At 35.2% G+C, this 20,305-nt stretch overlaps 1 protein-coding gene and 1 long non-coding RNA gene across 22 annotated transcripts in view; one reads left to right on the top strand and one right to left on the bottom strand.

The window, feature by feature from the left end:
- The window catches only part of NCKAP1 (NCK associated protein 1), a 112,920-nt gene extending 96,214 nt beyond the window's left edge, over positions 1-16,706 (bottom strand). For 13 of the 21 annotated variants that reach the window (XM_081580978.1, XM_081580964.1, XM_081580966.1 and 10 more), the window contains exons 1-2: positions 15,977-16,486; positions 1,291-1,401 (exon numbers count right to left, since the gene is read on the bottom strand). In XM_081580978.1, coding sequence (XP_081437104.1) covers positions 1,291-1,401; positions 15,977-16,084 — 219 coding nt within the window. In that variant the 5' untranslated portion in view covers positions 16,085-16,486. The other 8 variants (XM_081580981.1, XM_081580982.1, XM_081580983.1 and 5 more) reach the window with 5 other exon arrangements.
- On the top strand, positions 16,482-19,028 carry LOC145542348 (uncharacterized). The gene is made up of 3 exons (XR_014079796.1): positions 16,482-16,674; positions 17,023-17,425; positions 18,285-19,028. It is a non-coding gene; the product is annotated as an uncharacterized LOC145542348 (long non-coding RNA).
- The last annotated feature ends 1,277 nt before the right edge of the window (positions 19,029-20,305 follow it).

The following is a 20,305-nucleotide window of genomic DNA, read 5'->3' as shown; positions in this document are numbered from 1 at the left end:
AAATAAACTAATTAAAAAAACAAAAAAAACAGATTTCATTATAAAATCTCTTTTAGAGTGAATATATAATCTCTCAGATGAGTTAGTGAACTAATATCAACAATTGAAGAAAGAGTTTTCCACACAATAATAATGTTCTGAAGACATGTACGTTTTTAATTACCCATATGTAATCAGGAACTAACTGTGATATCTTAACATACCAATGATAAAAGAAAATCTTCTGTGAAACAAAAGAAAGACTTCTATTAACCCATATTCACAAAAAACAGAAAACTTTTAAAATAAAAAAAAAAAACTTTAAAAAATTATTTAGAAAGCACTTCAGACTTATTTTGTTAGTTCTGACTGGTATTTTTCCTTCACATTAAAATATTTTAAGTTGAATAACAGGCTAAATACAAATCTCCAATGAACATACATATGATTTGAGGAAGCCAAAAGATGACAAAGTATCTTTTAAGCAGAGCTTCTTAAAAGTAGGGAGATTATATGTAAGAGGAAATTTCTAGACTAAGTTTGTACATTAAGAAAACAAGAAAAGAATTATAAGGTCACCAGAGAAAAAAGAAGAGAAAACATGCAGAAAGAGTCCAAGTCAACAAAATTTAAATGAAAATACCACAGTAAGGTGAAAAATAACCCTAATTTCCTAAAATTAGTTATTCATAGCGGTTATCATAAAGAATTACCAAAGGATATGTGAAGGAATTGGGAAGACTCTAAATGTGACCATCTTTCAATACAATACTATGAAAAATTTTACCATCTGAGAAAATGTAATATGGAATAATAAAAGATCCTAACACCATCAGCCTGTTATCTTATTTAATATAACAAGTTTTTCTCAATTATAAAAAGAAACACACATTTTAAGGCTAAACACAGCTAATTATTAAAAAACAATACAAGCTCTATGAAGACATCTTCTAACTTCAAGACAAAGTTAAACCTATGACTATAAGAAAAAACTCCCTAACTAGTCATGCAAATATTAATATCTGAAAATATATACATATCTATTACCTTACTCTTTGTTGCAACTTGAAAGGGAATAAGTATACCTAAGAAATCAAGATCCTATTTTTCTGTAATAAAATGGCAATGTAGCTCAATCGTTTTTTTCATCAATTTCTGAGATAAGAATATTATCTCTAAAAGCCTTTAATGTATATAGTTTATATATTCAAAATACAAAGAATTAGATAAATAAGAGCTACTTCAAGTACTGACCATTACTTCCACTACAGATGACTAAAATCAAGTAATACAAAAATTTAAATGACTTACATTGTTGTTGCGAGTTTCTACAGCAGGGAATTTTCTGACTATGAATTTCACAGCAGATTCCAGGTTTTTGTCAATAAGGTAGGATGGTTTTGCCTTGGGGTCTCCACAAGCCTATAAAACAACAGTAATAAAAAAAAGTGAAATGCATTCTTTTTCTAAAATCAAAGAAATAATAGCAAATCTGTAATCAGAAATTAGAGAGATACTTGTTTTTGGTGAGCAGGTGATAAAATGAATAGGCAAAGTGCAGGGACTGTCACAGCTGAAATATGCAATGGGAGACAGTACAGAGATGTTCTTCTACTGAAAAAAAATGCATGGAAAGTTTCAAAGCAGTTAGCGCAGAACAGCAGTGAAGGAAAAAGCTCAAACCTAAAAAAAAAAAAAAGGAAAGAAAAGAAAAGAAAAAGAAAAAAAAAATTCTTGGTTTGAGGTAGGATTGTATTCATCTGAAGCTAATAAAGTATTACAAAATTAAATATTCAATAAGAGTACTGGAAATGTTTCTATGTGTTATATAGTAAAAGCTTATGTTTAAATGTCTTTTCCAAAATGTTCTCTTCATTCAATCTAAACATTTTAAATACAAGAGCCCTAGTTCAAAAGAACTGGAAGGTGCTAAAACTGGCCTTATAGTACTAACTTGTGTTGCCGAAAATCTGAGTTACAACATTGTTTTCCATCATACCAGCAGCACTTCAAACAATGAAATCTACATCTATTCTATATCTCATAAGCACAGAATAAATGGAAATGTTTACATTTTGACCACATCAGCAGTACAGCATTCTCTATATTAAACTGTAAAGCATTGTACAAATGTAAGGTATTATTATTAGAACTTTTTATCTGATCTATTAGCAATACAGAATAATCTTCAATACTGTTCAGTTTCATTCTGTGACATTATTAACTGCTTTCTAGTGAATTACTAAAATGGTAACATTTCTACTTAACTTCTTTTCACTGTATTTTAAAGAGGGTATGTGCTTTGAAAAGTTACCTATTATGTGTGAGGAAATACAATACTGTAATTTAATGTTTTTTCACTGTTTACTATAGCTATGTTGTGGATTGCAGAAAGAGAAGTTATGAAACATGAAACTGATCTGAAAGCGGGCAAGCGGGCAGAGGGAAGGTGAAAAGCTTTGCAAACCTTCCAAACTTGTCCTTGCTGGGGAAGCATTGTAATAAAAAGAGAGAAAATTACTTGTAAACAATGACTGTCAAACTATGACATACGTTTCAGTAGAGAACTTATGCACCGCAGACTATGAATAACAAAACAAGATGAAAACTATATGGTGCTACAATTTTAAAGGTATTCTAAGTAGCAAGTTTTAGTATACAATAAATTTATAGTTTATATTATTCATATATATTTAATTACTACTGTGAGGTGTACAACAATGTCAGTTTCTTGGTGCTTTTTCTAAATAACTTAAAAATAATACTAGAAGGAAAAATAAAGACTACATGCAACTATAAAAATAGGAGCAAAACCATCAGTGAAATTTTACATACCTTAAAAAGAAACGGTAGCCAAGAATAAAAATAAGTTGTTATTGGATGACTTTTGCACTTTAGCTCAAATTGCAACTGTTTTTCAAATATCAACTAACTCCTTACCAAGCCAAAGTATAAAAATCAATGCAAAAATTCCTATATTTTCCAAAAGGAAATAGGAATGCAGAAAGAATTATCTTACTTCTCAAATATAATTAGATAAAACAAAATTAACTATAAGAAACTTAGAACCTCATAATCTTTAACCAGAGTGACACAAAGATATTGTATAAATTCCATTTCAATATCATAAATACTAATATATCTGACTTTTCCTCAGAGTAGACTGTCACTAGCTTAAAATACTATTTCTCATAAATTAATCTTCCAATTAACCCACTTCCCCAAAAATATTATATATAGGAATAACTGAGAGCCACATAACTAAGAATTTGTACCAATGGAAATAGCTACATATTAGCAATTCCTCGTATCAATGATAAAATGAAAACCAAGTTTCAAGAACATGCCTGAGGTAGTACAGAATACTAAAGTGATTCCAAATTCTTTTTAAATATTATGTATCATCTTTCATACTCTAATTATTTTAAAATTCAGTTATCTGTTCTAACAATATAAGTGAAAAAACTAATAAAATATAATAGACTACATACCCATTCCCAGTGATCACGAATTTTATTGTGTAAGAATTTAATCAAGTAACTAAAGATACACCTGAATAAAAACAGCTCTTCCTTACTGCACAAAAAACAAAAAGAATGGAATTTCATTTCAGTGGAAAAAATAAGTGGTTATATAGTCTTTCCTTTGAATTAATTCACCTTTTTCCACACTACTCAGTTAGCCATACTTAAACAAACTACACTGGGAGACAGTATGCCATAAAGATTAAGAAAACAAACCCTGGAATAGAAGACTGACTAAATTTCAATCTTCATCACTTACTATCCATGGGACGATCCATACTTGAATATATTACGACACATCTCCTAATCTCAATTTCTTCATGTGTAAATGGGGAAATAGTATTTACCTAATAGCTATAATTATCATTGGAAAAGACCCTGATGCTGGGAAAGATTGAGGGCAGGAGAAGAAGGGGATGACAGAGGATGAGATGGCTGGATGGCATCACCAACTCAATGGACATGGGTTTGGGTGGACTCCGGGAGTTGGTGATGGACAGGGAGGCCTGGCGTGCTGCGGTTCATGGGGTCGCAAAGAGTCAGACATGACTGAGCGACTGAACTGAACTGAAATAGCTGTAATTATAATTATGTAAGTAAAAGTTTCATGTGAATAGTAACAACTGAATAGTCTTTATCATAATAAACAGAATTAGAAATAATGACTAAGATTCTTTCCTCAAATCATTTATTCTTTATTTACCCCAAGTCTAAACATAACCAAATTTGCTTTACTCATAAAAAACGAGTAGCCTAGTAGTTAAGAACATGAATTATAAGATAGGCTGTCCATGTTCAAATCCTGGCTCCTAGCTATAACCATAAACAAGTGATTTTCTGTGCCTCAGTTTCTTCATCTGTTAAATAAATCATAATTGCAATCTACCCTAAAAAGTTTTTGCCCATTAGATTAGTACCTGTGTGTGCTTGTGGGTGTGTGTGCGCATATGAGCAGAATTTTTAAGGGTATCTGGCATACTACATTCACTCAAAAACTGCCAGTAAAAAAATACAAGATTCACAGACACTATACAAGAGTACTAGGCATTATTTTATTTTTTTCTGAAATCAACCTACTTGAGACACCAATAGAGACACTTGCAAATACTCAGGCAAAAAAAAAAAGTGCAAGAAAAAAACAAAACTTGACTAAAAGCTAGTATTTAGGTAAATACATCTTGGCAAAAAGCCATTCTTAATAATTAACTGAAGAATAATGTCCTACCATACTGAAAGAATACGACAATATTCTAACTAACCAGATGTCTCAGTTTATAGAGATTAATCTTCTCCACTCTAACTCAAAATTTTCATTTTAACGACACCAACAACAAAGAAATCATAAGATAATAACCTATATTTTAAAAACACAGGCTGCAGTTGGTACACCTAAAACTCTTACCTCGTCCTACTACACTAACACTACACAAAACTCATCTTTCACTCTTAAAAGTATTACCCTTTGAAATAACATATTTAAGAAAATGATAGGGAATTCCTTGGCGATCCAGTGGTTTATAACTCTGAGCTTTTACTGCTGAGGACCCAGGTTCAATCCATGGTTGGGGAACTAAGATCCCACAAGCCACAAGTTGCAGTCAAAAAAAGAAAAAAGAAAGAAAAAAACTGAATATACAACTATACTTAGTTATCAGTATATTTTAAACTAATATATTCCAGAAAGGCTTGCCACAAAGACTGAATCAAAAGGTTTGATCAATTCAATTAAACTTGAGTACATCTAACCTGTCCATCACCCCACCCTCCAAAAAAAGGGGGAGTAAAGGACAAAATTTTGTCTAAACCCCTGAATCTTATAGCTCTACAAAAGGAAAAAAAAAAAAAAAAATGTTTTTTTTGCATAATTGGTTAAGGGGTTGCCCAAATGGCTCAGTGGTAAAGAATCCGCCTCCCAATGCAGAAGACCCAGGTTCAATCCTTGGGCTGGGAAAATCCCCCAAAGGAGGAAACAGGAACCCACCCCAGTATTCTTGCCTGGGAAATCCCATGGAACAGAGGAGCCTGGAGAGCTACAGTGCATGGGGTCACAAAAGTCAGACACACTTAGCAACTAAACAACAATAATTGGGTAAAAGGGCTATTTCATCAAGCAAAAAGGAAACTGTATCTGTAATTTTAGAATTGTTTTAAAAAGCACCACTCCAAAATCTTATTTTATCTTGACTCAGCATGATTTCATAATGCATAAAATACCAGAACTTAAAATTCCAGAAGATCTAAAGCAAATTTAAATATTTATACACTTAAATTTCCAGTTTTCAGAACTGAAACTTTATTTCCCATGAATATTCTAATTATCTTTAAATTTAACAAAGCTAAGACTAATCTGGCAGATAAAATTATACTAGTGTTAAAGGAAATACTTAAATATAATAATTAATAACTGTCTCTAAGTGGATCACAGCCCATACAGCCTTAGGCAAGTTGCTTCCCTGAGCCTCAGTACTTTAACCCATAAATTAAGGATACTATTATTACCTAAAGGTAGGTTGTTCAGATTTTTAAAAGACAAAATACACAGAGAGTGCTTATTCCAGGTGCCTGACACACAAATTCTTATTTTAATTATCTTCTATTTTTTTTTAAATAGAACTTTTCAAAACAGATGGCTATCTATAATGAGTTCCCAATTATCAAAAAAGATCATGCATTTAACCAAATTAATGTCAGTGTTGTCAATTCAGTATTTCCTAATTCATTTTTTCACAAAACACAAATATAATGTTATTATCCAAAATAAAGAACAAAGATGTTTCAGAAAACCACATATTATTTTATTCAGGCCACAAAATAAACATCTTTGATTAAAAACCTCAAAATCAGACTTAATATAGTTTTAAAGTATGACTTTTAAACAAATCTTCCTGCCAAATCTACCACTGAAATCTCTTCCAAGGTCTTTCCTTGGGTTGTCACAACACAGATTACGTACCACAGCTTAACTTTGCATGGTTAATGTTACATATTTTTCCAAGAACTTCCTTACCACAATGTTGAAAAAATAAAAATTGAAAACACAGAAACAGTCCTCTACGCATAAGAGATTAAGCAACAATCAAGAGAAAACAAAACAATAACGGTGTAAGAGTCAAGAGTAAAAGGAACATTTACTAGGCACCTATTGCATGCAAAACACCTCGGTTTAGAAATTATCTAAACCATTACTCAACAGAGAGAAAAGGAACATCAGAAATTAAGTGACTCGCCCAGGGCTTTACGATTACTAACTCTGAGTACTCAAGTATTTCAAAACACTAACAACAAAACAAACAAACAAAAAAACACTAAAAACACTTACTGAAAAATATATACTCCAAAAAAAAATGTAAAAATCATTCCATTCTTTCAATTCCTCAGCTGCTCAAAATTTTTATTGAAGTGATCACTATTACAGGAAAAAAAATCTGATTACTTCAATCAGTTTTATTTTTTAATTTCCGGTCTAACTTAAAACACATTCCTTTGCCAAAATATTATAGAACAAAATAATTTCTTTTAATACAGTAACTTAATTGGAAAAAACATGGACAAAATTCTAGGGATCAGAGTGAGAATGTTATTTGTGAGAGTATAGGAAAGAAATCAGCCTCACCTGAATCGTATTAGGAAAGAGAAAAATACAAAATGTGATCAAGCTGAAAGATGAATTTAACTTTTACTCCATAAACGAGAAATAATAAACCTGTTTTAAAGCAGGTTTTGCAAAATTGAAGGTATAAGGGGATTAAAATTCTCCCTTGAGTCTTCAACAAATTGATATTAATGCCTAGAGAAAAATGGACATCACTTAAGGCCATGGACTGTAAAAGGAACTTGCCTATAACTCTTTTATTTTCTAATTTTAAAAATAATGAATTTCAGTGTGCAACTTTCCAGTAAGTATTAAAAATCTAAAAAAAAAAAATCAAGACCAAAACAAGCCTCAAATTCTAATAATACTGGTTAAATTTTCCTTTTTTTTTTTTTTCATGCATATCACCTACATTTTGGCCAATCAATCTGCTTACAACTTCCCCCTAGAGATTGGGTAGGTGGAAAAAAAAAAAGGGGGCGGGAGAAGAAAAAAAGTAACCCACTTCTATAGTTTGGATTAAAAAACTTGATAGGAAACTAAACTGAAATTACTGGAAATGCTTTAAAATTAATGTAATTTTATAAATCATCTCTTATAGAGTCAATAATAGTCGATTTAAAGGTACATAAATATTTATGATTATCGTTTCCTAAGGACAAGTTCTCAGAAAATCATAAACTTAAGAACTATTTCGACTCATATATTTCAAAATTCTTTATTAAAAATTTTAATAAATCAAAGTTTCTAATTACCATTCAATACTCAAAAAGATGTCTATGTTATTGTTTTCAAACATTTCTCAGCTTCTCATATACAGAAACATTTCAGTTTATATCCAACAAAGAGTAAGGGTTATATGTGGTCACACTGGTCACACTGATACTATTCTAAAGAAGTTGCTCTTTAAAGGACTACTGGGAAACATACTTCTGAAGAACAAATACTTATTTTGTATTAGCAGTAAGTAGATATCAAACTATAATACCAGGCAGTAAAAAGGAATAACTAAGAAATGTTCCTAAAGATGGTATTGAGCTGGATTTATTAGGAAAAAGTGAACACTTAGTAACTGCCCACTATGTTTCAAGCTCCAGAAATACTCAACATTTATTCACGTCTTACTCTTGTGGCAGGCACTATACTAGCACTTTGTGAATTAACTCATTTAATTCTTAACCTTATAGTGCTAATTAAAGAGTATTCCACACGTGGAAAAACAGGAATATCTAAGATTGCAAGAATGAGAGTCAATAAGACTAACGTGGCTTAGAAAACCAAAAAATGTAACTTGAAGTGTAGGAGAAGCTGAGAGCAAATAAGCACCCTGTAGATGGTTTTGCTAGTACAGAGTCTATGTGCAGTCTATGAGCATTCCAGAAATTTAGTTATCCCTCAAAATCAAATCATTCGAATTATCAGAAAAAGAAATCAGAAGTATTAAGAAGTTAATTTTACTTATTTCAGTGGTTCTTCAGAACAACTTCAGGGGCTTTTGCTTATTCAGTAGATTTGGGTCATGATCCAGATGTACTTTTAAAAACCTTTTAAGATGATTATGTTATGTATTTCTGACTAAGAACCAAGGGGCTCCTCAATTTATAAATAAAGGAACTCTAACTCAGAAAGATTAAACAACTTGCCCAAAGTTAAAAAAAAAAAAGTATCAAAGTTTAATCTAGAACCTAGCCTCTCAACCCACAGAATGCTACAAGCATGGGAAAAAAAAAAACCCAGAAGTTTAGAGTCTGTATGCCAGCAAGAAGGATTAATATGGGATTTTAAAATTTTATATATTTTATATCTTTTTATATTCTACTGAATAAAAGTTTGGAATTTTGAATGATTGGCTATTCCTTGTCATTGCCTAGCTGAAGTTTCTATTCATACTTCAAAACCAAGCACAAAAGTCACTCTCTCTTCTTCCCATCTCCCCCAGACAGGAATCTTTAACTCCATTCTCAAGACACCCACCACAACACTTAATCGCTGCATTTTAGTTAATTCTCTACACATCTGTCTCACCCACTACAATATGAATTTCTTGGCACTGGAGACTGTATCTTAATTTGCTTTCCCAGTGTCCAGGAAGCCATTCAATAAATGAATGAATGAAAAGAAAATTCCCAATATTTGCTACTAACTGAAAGAATAGCTCATAATATGACTTATAAAAGTTTTATTAAAGATACAGTTTTATTACTGTCAAGTATCTAAAATAATCAAGTATGCAATAAGAAGATATTTTCCAATACTTAAAACAAGATATTCCTTCAAAAACTTTAACCCATTATATATTTCAAAATTATTAAAAATGTTAATGATTCAAATAAAAGTTACTGTCATTCAATTCTCAAGAAGACATCTATGCCATTTTCTGCTGTTAAACTCTCCTTACAAATCTGCAATTTAAGAGCTTATTAAGTTTAACTTATTAAAGTAAAACATTTCAGTGCAATAGTATTTGAAGAAACGATTTAGAAGATTCTGTCATATTAAGTGAGTCAAAATTAATAATTACAATACTGCAAATTCCTAACAGGATCAAAATTAAGAAGAGTTTACTACATTTACTAAAAATGACAACATTAAAACCAGTCAACAAAAAAAACACATCTTGGGAACAGAAAAGAATAGTACTAACTTTGGAAAGTTCAAGACAGAAAGAAACACATTTACTGGCTATACTTCCTTAACGGCATTTCTTTTATTTCATGCAGGGTTTTTCAATGGAAAAAAAAAGTTGCCATTTGACTTTAAAAATCAAAATGTAAAATGTATATTTGAAATCTCAAGAGACAAAGTATCTTCAATGAAGAAATGACTGTATATGTCCTTAAAATTAAGGAAGATAAATGCTATTTCACTGTTTGAGTTTACATCTTCCTTCCTGTTTTATATATACTCTTCCCTCAATTTAAGCAAAATTTTCTGTTAGTTTTCAGTTTTCTTAGTATTATTCATATGGTTAGTCCTTTCAGTTTGTGCTTTTAATATGTCATGGACTAATTTTAGAAATAATCACAAAGAAAAAATGCATATAATATAAAAAATAAATATAAAAATTTATAAGTTCCCCAAAATGTCAATAAATTGAATTTTAAATTTCCTAATTCTAGACTATTTCTCATTTTAATATACTACAAAGCTAAACAGAAGTCTTTAATAATCACTGGTGTACTGTTAACTATGACCTCAATGCCTTTTTCATAACAAACCCATACAAAGTTCATATAAAAGTAGTCTACAGTAAATAAGAAAATTATTTCTATAACTGCCTATTTCTTTTAGGTTAAGGTTATTGTGTTTTCAAAATTATATCTGCCAGAAAAATTTCACTAATGATTATAATCTAATGACAAAAATAAATTAAGAGCCCAGACTTAGCAGTTAAGAAAGAAAGGAGTCAAAAATAAAATAAAATAAAATAAAAAATAAAAGAAAGAAAGGAGTCAATTCAAACTTTTATTTCTCAGTTAAGACTTGGACAAGTTAACCAAATTCCATCGCTTTCTCTAGAGAATAAATCACAAATCTAGAGAATAAATCACAGATCTGTGGACAACTAAAAGAAAAAAAAATTCTAATTTAGGATATAATAGAGATTCAATAAATAGCTAGCATTACTTATACTTTTATTACATGTTCTTTTTGCTAAACAAAGACATAAAAGGGAAGCCTGGCATGCTGCAGTTCATGGAGTTGCAGTCAGACATGACTTAGCAACTGAACAACAACAGAGATAAAACTATTTTTAACATATAAAATGTACATCTACTAAACATGATCTGAAATTATTGTTGGAATTTACTTAACACTAACACTGCAAATAAATTATCAAACAAGAATACAAATTAAATTTTTAATCACCCTTGCCAGTAAAGACAAGAATTTTCAATACTGATACTTTCTCATCTGAGCCTCCTCATTTTCAACATATTGGATGCAGCTAACTAAGTATGTCCATCCCTTTAATTTTCTTAAAACATAAATATACAAGTAACAGATTAAGAATCCTAATTTCATTTATATGTAAACTGTACCATGCTGCTTCTTCAACTTTATTTTTGGAAATAATCTATTTTAGTCATAATATAATAAAATATGCATGCACATATGTCAGCATTTGTACAAAAAATTGTATAAGTATACACAGCTTATTTTTTAAAAGAGGGAGATGAACAGGCACAGAATTTCTGAAGTCATATTTGAGTTTTTGACAATAACAAGTATTCCTTCTGTAATCATTTAAAAAATTTATTATTTAAGTTATTTAACAATTCCACAAGGGAAACAAAAGGTGGACAATTTACCACAGTCACTTAAAAATAATAAAAATAAGCCTCTTTCCTAAGTATTTTTCAGTGATCTTTATCTCCTTAGCCTACCATCCAGTCTAACAAGAAACAGAATTATCAAACCCTCATTTTTACAAGCAGCTTCCTTGAAAAGTAAAGTTACAAACAGATGTAGTAGGATTTGTTTACATAAATATATACATGTTTTATATATAGAGAGAAGGAGAACTTAAATACAGATTGATGAAGAGACAATGCTTCCTTAACACGTTTAAGGATTTTGGGATAATGAAAATCTCCTTGGGGAAAACATCTTATAGGTACTAACAGTACTTCTACAACTTGCCAGAATCCAATCTTTGGAACATGCTTTCTGCTCCTGATTAACCCACACAGAAAATAAGGCCCTTAAATGAAGAGAAATGTAACACTGAAAGGGAAGACTAAAGCTGATTCCCCTTCCTTTACCCTGATTGCATACTTCACGTACATATTTTTACCTCCATTAGATAAGCAGATACCAGGTAAAGACTTTCAATTCTACACTGCTATTAACTTCTTTACTCATAAAATAAATTTATCCAAAATCATGGGCAAAAAGCCTGTAATAAAAATACTTCATTAAAAAGAAGTTTGCAATAGATGGATAGGTATTTTCACCTTTCTGTCCTTTAGAATTGAAGCAGTAATTTAACAAGATGAAAAATATGGAAAGTATTAACTGAGACCTTTTTGGTACAGAATTATCAAGTTCATGTTGGTGATGGCATAGCAAAAAATAGAAAAAAGTAAGAAGGGATAAACACACACAAAAAATTAAGCTCATCTAAAAAATGTTTCCTTTTTGGAATTTTGGTATATGTGTTTACTAAACAGCAGTAAAATTTCAGAAAAAAACAAATGTTGCTCCCCAAAGTTACTGAGAGTCCTAAACAAATACCATCTTACATTCACAGAAGTTTTAAACTATTTTCACATTGTTATAATCTTTTATCTTCACAATCCTGTGAAGTAGACAGATCATGTATTATGATCCTTATATTAAGAAAAACTAAACCGAGCTCAGTTAAATTGTTTAAAATGGGCCTTAACTTCTACTTTGTAAAGATAACATAATCAGAGTTGGAACAGACTTGAGTGTTCCTTTTAGTTAATTTTCCCCCATTTCACAGATAAAAAACAATGAAGCTCAGGGAAGTCAAGACACCCACCCAATATTACAAAACTCTCAGTGACATACTGAAGACTGGAAGGCAGGTCTCCTAACTTCTGGCTCGATACCCTTTACTTCCACCACAATGCCTTGCCATGTCACAATGAGTGATATAAAAGTAGGCTGAAAACGTTAAAAGTCACTATGTAAGTGGGTAGTAGTATTAGCTCCAGAAAAGGGAAGACCTTTTTAATTTTTAAAAAATTAAGACATTATGAAATAAATAAATTTAAATGTAAAACTACCTACCACCTTCACCTTTTTCCCCTAAAATCCTCCTTCATATATTCTTAAATCCTCCTTTATATATCCTTAAATCCCTGATTTGATTACAAATTAAAATTTTCATAACCTGTACATATTTGTTTGTTGTTGTTTAATCACTCAGTGGTGTCCGACTCTTTTGCGACCCCATGGACTATAATCCACAAGGCTCCTTTGTTGGTGGGATTTCCCAGCCAAGAATACTAGAGTGGGTTGCCATTTCCTTCTCCAGCCTATACATATTAAGATATCAAAAATTACTCAATGGATAAAATTTTACTTCAAAAAGCAAAATATTTTTCAGGAGCCATGTTACATTCCCCTAAGTATTAAAGCCTATTATTCTTGGTTATAGTAACTTAAAGTTATTTTATTGATACTTAGGTCACTGAAGTATTTTTCACTGTATATGCTCACTAAAATATTGCCATCGCAGATGTTTAGCTGAAACAGTAACCAGACCTGACAGACAATCTAATGCAAACATGAATTAATGAAAATGTGGTGACTGGCAGACGTGTATGATTTGGTAGAAGGGGTTTTTTTGGGGGGGGCACTATAAAAGATTGAGATTGAAAAGATTACATGGGTTTATTCTGCCATAAAAATGTAGACAGCACGAACCTTATAAACACATGGTAAACAGATCTTATTCACTTTTTTGGGCAAGATTTTTGAACAAATGTGTCAATCCCAGCCAGCCAAGAAGATATGCCAGCCTTTACACACAACTCTATACAGGCTGAAAGACAAAATCCATCTGATGTATTTGTATATAAAATCACACGAGGGCAGATCAAAAGTTATTATTATTAAAACTAGAGCAAAATTACACACACACACACGCTCATATCTATGTTGCATATACATACACACATACATATATACATAATGTGCATAATGTATTCATCCTTTTCAACAAGTCCTAACTGAAAGCTTCATGGACCACGTAAGACCCCAAGTACTAGCAATTCAAAAATGAGTAACACAGTCCCCACTGAGAGGGAACTCACAATCACTCAGACAAGGTAGAAGTATTTCTCAAGAAATTATGAATGTGTTATGTGCTGAAATAACATTTCAATAATTCAAAATATTACCTGGATATAATGATCAACTCACTTTAAATTGTACTAGTTCCATAATGCAAAAGCCTCAAGTTTCTCAAAACAGGAAGTGAAAAAATATGCTTTTGAGAAAAGGCAGTGACTTGAAGCATTTGAATGCTTAGAATTTAGTCTAATCTCAGATCATTTATGAAGATGAAATTTGTAAAATCTATTTTCATGCCATAAAAATGTGTAACGAATGCTTTAAAAAGAGGAATTTTGCCTAAATACCCGAATCACTTTTGATGTTACTCTCACTTCCTCTTTTGGAAACCATCATAACCATTTCCTTTAACCACAATACCACATGTCTAGTAACTTTTGGCGATGTTTGTCTTGCTTGTTTTTTTGCACAATGGTCATATAGGAACGAATTTCCAAGTTAAGGAGCATAATCTCACAAAAAAGTTCAGGTCAATGAGCCTGTAAGTATTACCATCTAAAATTACCACAAACTTACACAAACTTATAACCAAGTCTCTTCTCGGTAAATGCAGAGGGTTTCACTGGAATAACCCTGAGCTCCTGTCACACAAAACGTAAGTGTGAAGAGGCATTTTACTCTCCAGAGTGCACTAGGTTTAAAGTCAACCGATCCTCATATTCAGGGACGCCAATGGAACACAGCCACTGCTATACAAAATTTATCACCATTAAACCGGGACAATTTTCTCCTCTAGAATTTCAGTGTCTACATCAAATTGCTGAAATAGGTCAGTTTTATACTGAATTCCATCATACGAATTTTTTTTAAGTATTCTTTTCTTCAGGAGCCCTAATTTACAAGGGCTACAACTCTACTGCTACGATTAAACTAAAAGGAAATATTAAGAATGCATTAAAAAGCCAACAAAAATAATTATGAAAATATAACATCAAATACACACTGGAAACTGTCAGGATCTAGCTTGCGTCAAAAAATCTTAAGTTTTCTCTTTATCAAATTACGAAAAACTTACTAACTTTGCCTTAAAAGGAATAGAACTTTGGTCTTTCTTTTCTAAAATAAATTAATGTAATATTTGCTCTATCTTTCAATTTATTTTTCTTAACTCCAACTCAGCCTTTCATTCCTTAATCTGCGAAAGCCATGTAAAGACTTTCAATGGGCCTATTAGCTAGAGCTACTCAAATTATCAGACTCCACCATAAAAATCAGTATAATAGCAACACAATCAGAGCTTTTATTTTGTACAGACACCGAACGTAAAGAAATTTAAGAAACGATGTTTCGGTATTATCGATATGGTTGGAAAAACTAAGATGAAAAGGAGTAAAAAGAAAAGAGAGAAGAAGGTTGTTATTCCTGTCCTAGTGACTCACAACCCAGAAGTATTTCAGGAGAAAATTGGTTCCACCCTCACTACCCCTTCCTTTCTACCTCCAAAATGAAATAATTCAAATCGTCAACACACTCTTAAGTAGCTTTTATTTGGCAATCCAGAATAAAATGGCCAAGTGGAGGAGATGTAGGGTTCATCCAGATTAGCCATTCCCTTCCCACATTTCCACTTACATACCAAAAGAACTGAGGGAAAAAAAAACCAAACTGCTACCATCTCCGCCAGATTTCTACCATTCGATCCCAGTTACGGAACACCCAAGTTTTCCTATCCCCCTCCTAGAATCTCATCCATCCTCCTCCCTTTCGCGCAGACCCAGTTCCGGGGGCCAGGGCGCCGAGGAGGGGGCGGCAGCGGCGGCGGCAGCAGCGGCGGCGCCCCTCACCCCGCGCCGGGCCGGCCAGTTCCCACTGCTGCGAGCGGGGAAATGGCTCCTTTCCGCCCCTGGCCGGCCCACGAGCCGGCCGGAGAGACGCCAGGACTCCGCATTAGGCCGCGGCACATCCCGGCGACCCCGGTTGGGCCTGCCGCCGCGAGGCCGTGATTTCTGCCCCGGGCGCCGCCCGCCGCCCCCATTGCCCAGGCCTCCCCTGCCCTCCATCCCGCCTCAGCCTGCCCGCCGCCCCCGCCGAGGCCTCGCCGGCCCGTGCGCACCTTCTTGATGTTGTAGAGGCGGGTGAGCATGCCGACGCCCCGGTCGTTGAGGATGGTGAGCTTCTCCGCCAGCTTCTGCTGACTAGGCTGCAGCACGGAGCGCGACATGGTGGTGGCGGTGGCGGTGGTGGGGCCGGCGCCGCCGGCCTCGCGCCCAGTCACCGGCCCGCGGCCTCCGCAGCTACCTCGGTCGGGCCTCCTCCCCTCCCGCCCGTGATCTCCGCCTCAGGGGAGCGCGCCCATGGCCCTCGCGCCCCAATCCCGTGCGGGTGGACAGAGCGAGCCGCGGCGGACGCCTCGTCGTCCTTTTCCCCGCAGCAGCCCGCGCCCCGACAGCCTCCTCCTGCCTTCGGTCCGCCGCCCTTCCGTCCCCACCCCCGGCGCTCTCCGCCCCAGCCCCCACCACCGAGCCGCCTTCCCCGGCTCCTCCACTAGGTGTGGCGGAGGCGGCGGCGTCTCTGGCGGCTGAGAACGAGGCCGCTTCCCGCAGCCCCGGACGAGCGCTCGGTCACCTGATCTGCCGCGCCGGCGCCCTCGCGAGGCCGGACGGGGAACTGCGCCTGGGGGTTGGGGGGGCCTCGGCCCGCCTCGCCCGGCCTGGCTGCAGCGGCCGCTCGGGACGCGGCTCCGGCTCCACATCCGACCCAACCCGGCCTGGCCCGCCTACTGTCCAGGGAGCCTAAACCCGACCAGATGAGGTTACGTTTTTCTGTCCGCCACACACCCCTCCCCTTTTAAGTTTCCAAAAGTTGCCTTTCCACCGCCTCCCTAAAGAAACCAGCAGAAGGAGGGGGCGGGGGCAGGGCGGGTTTTTTTTCTGGCGAGTTTCGCCCGAGAGTGGGCTGGTGGCTCCATGCGCTTTTCCCTCCCACTGCTTGACAGACGCTCCGGCTGAACACAGCAGATGTGCTCTGCGAGGCGGCCTTCGCCTCTCCCTCCCCTTTCCATCCTATCTCCCCCGCTTCAAGGCAGTTCAGGAGAGCGAGGGTCGGAAGTGAAGGCGACTCAAGTTCCTCAGATAATCAGAATCTGAAATTTGTCGACAGGATTACCCTTCCGGAGAAGACGTCAATAGAAGAGGCCTTGGCATGAGGGAGGCAGAAATAAATGTTTCTTCAAGTGAATGAAGGAACTTTCCCATTTTTTTTTTCTGGCCTCTACCCCAAATCCCACCCCTTCTTGGCAACATTCTGCTTTTCCATCTTTTTTTTTTCCTGATCAGATTCCTCCCAGTCACACCCGAAGGCTGCCCCCTCTGATCAAATATGTTAGACATGATTCAAAAGTGAGCAAAATCAAGGACTTATGTCATTGACTTGGGTGAGGAACTCCAGCAAAGAGGAGTCAAGCTGTTTTGATGGATTTTTTTCTCCTTAATTTCGTTTGATGTATTAATTTTTAAGTAAGTGACAAAATATTCTGCCACCTTCAATAAACGACATTATAAAAGTAAGTGTCATTGGATTGATCAAAACACTTTATGGAAAGGAAATTGTGAGGAATATATTCTGAAACATTTTTTTAAGCTAGTATATGTAGAGTTCCTTCAGAAATTTTCGGTTTAATATTACAAGATAAAGGCAGTAAACTGAACTTGATTTAAGGAGCTTTGAAAAGAGTCCTATATTCACCGAAAAATCCTACCTGCCATTATGCTTGGAATCCTGTACACAAAATTAACTTGAATGAAGGTTTTTTTAATAGAAACAGCTCGGAGAGATCACCTATTGAGCTAGTATTAGTTATTAGCATATTGGGGGATTTAATTTATCTGGTTGCATTCCAACTTGATAGTTTAAATATTAATTTAGATAAGGTAAGAGTCTGGAACCTGAGATAGTGAGGGCGGACCTGGGAAGGAGAGGGTGTAGGGAGAGGGCTGGGGAGTAAAGATGTGCTTTTTTCAGGGACCAAAGGCAAATTTAACCAGACAGAATTAGAGTCCTACAAAGAAAGATTATATCACTTTCTAGTTTTTCAAAAGTGCTGTATAGAGAGAACAATAAAGTGGTGCCACGTTAAAATTTGAACACAGCTGTCATTTAGAAAAGCCGCTATCATGATCCCATATGAACTTGAACACTTGAAGCTGCTTATAACTCAGAAGTACCGGATAGAGGGAGAGCTCTGTAGATTCTAGTCTCATTATTGAATTTTTATTATAACTAACTTTTAGACATACTGATCCTAGATTGAATAGAATATTTATATTAGATGTAAGTGAAGTATTCAGAATTCTTGCATTTCTCTACATTTTGCCTCAAAAAGAATTTTGTTACTGAGCCAACCCTTTTGCCCGTATGTGTAGTGTGAAGTGGGCCTCCCCAGTGGCTCAGCAGTGAAGAATCTGCCTGCAATGCAAGAACCTTGGGTTTGATGCCTGGGTGAGGAATATCCCCTGGAGGAAGACCCCGCAACTCACTCCAGTATTCTTGCCTGGAGAAACCCATGGACAGAGGATCCTGGCGGGCTACAGTCCATAGGGTCGCAAAGAGTCAGACACCACAGAAGTGACTGAGCTCACACATAATATAAAGTTTATTGTAAGCGCTAAGGTAATAACCGTGTATTTTCCTATGCATATATGATTTTATGGCAAGTATAATTAGTGTATGTCCTTTTATATTTCCTCTCAGTATTTCAGTCTTTGAAAATATGTCATACCATGTGAATCAGCCTATAAAGTTATTATAAGAATTTTTTTCTTCCCACTGTTTTCTGGAAAAGCAGAAAATTTTAAAAATCATTAGGACACTTAGAAAAGATTAGGTAAGTTTTAAAAAGCTTGATTGAAGATTTTATTTCCCTCATCATATAAAGCATAGTCTTCACAATTCCTTTGGTACTAAAAGTTTTCAAATGGTTTCACTTCAGTTGAGAGATTTCTGCTGTTTGTCCCTAGAACATAAGGCTTCAGAGAGATTTAGAAAGTAGATGATAGCTTTTTATTTGCAGTAATCATAGAAATTTAGCTAGCATAGACCAACAGGCCTTAAAAAGTGTGAATTTTACTGTATGTAAAGTATATCTCAATAAATCTGACTAGAAGTTACAGAACTGTGTTTTGAAAAATTATTTTTTATTGAGAGAAGTATAAAAGTACCCACTGTAAGGAAAGTAAACATATGAAAACCCAAACTGGAAAATATATAAATTGAAAGAGGAGTAAATTTGGCTGTATAGAAGAATTCATAATAGAATTATATTTTGTGACCCACAAATATATTTTGCAATGATTCAGTTATAAAATCCTACTTATAAAATTTCAGAAACAAATCATGGGTATGACATATAGTTTTTTATATGTGTGTTATAAAATATTCGATCATTCATAGTAACAATTCTGGATAGATTTAAATGTAAACGAACAATAAATACTTAAAATGTGCAAAATACTGTTATTCTAAGAGGAGATATGAAGCTGTATAAGGTATAGATTTTAATCTCCCTAGCTCACATTCTGGGCTTCCCTGGTAGCTCACCTGATAAAGAATCTGCCTGTAATGTAGGAGACCTGGGTTTGGTCCCTGGGTTGGGAAGATCCCCTGGAGAAGGGAACAGCTACCCACTCTAGTATTCTGGCCTGTAGAATTCTCTGAACTACAGTCCATGGGGTCGCAAAGAGTTGGACACAACTGAGTAACTTTCACTTTCACTTGGGCTTCCCAGTGGCTCAGTTGGTAACAGATCCAGTTCGATCCCCGGGTCAGGAAGATCCCCTGGAGAAGGAAATGGTAACCCACTCCAGTATTCTTGCCTGGAGAATTCCATGGGCAAATGAGCAGGACAGGCTACAGCCCATGGAATCACAAAGACTCGGACGCAATTAACTTTCACTTTTTTTTTCAGCTCACATACTGGGTGAGCATAGAACTGTACATACACAAGGAAGTCTAATATTAAGCAGCCTGAGATACAGGGCTATGAGAGTCTAGAGAGAAGAGTCCCACACTGAAGTTCCTGAGGTTCCTAAGCATATGTGTATGTGTTGCTCACATGACTTAGTTGCTCCGTCATGTCCAGCTCTTTGCGATGGACTATAGCCCTCCAGACTCCTCTGTCCATGGAATTCTCTAGGCAGGAATACTGGAGTGGGTTGCCATTCCCTACTTCAGGGGATCTTCCCAATGTAGAGATCGATCCCAGGTTTCCTGCCTCGCAGGCAGATTCTTTACTGTCTGAACCACCAGTGAAGCCCAAAGTTTCTAAGGATTATTCTAAAACTTAGGTTTGTTCAACTTTACTAAGTGCAAAATAATTTTTAAAAAGTGCAGGAAAATAATAGGAATGCTCATCACATACATGAAAGAACAAATAAAGTTGAAGGTA

This window comes from Giraffa tippelskirchi, chromosome 3, assembly GCF_054371585.1.
Source record: "Giraffa tippelskirchi isolate mGirTip1 chromosome 3, T2T-mGirTip1v1.2.pri, whole genome shotgun sequence".
Lineage (NCBI taxonomy): Eukaryota > Metazoa > Chordata > Mammalia > Artiodactyla > Giraffidae > Giraffa > Giraffa tippelskirchi.
The sequence above is the reverse complement of the archived record's forward strand: the minus strand, read 5'-3'. Positions and strand labels throughout refer to the sequence as shown.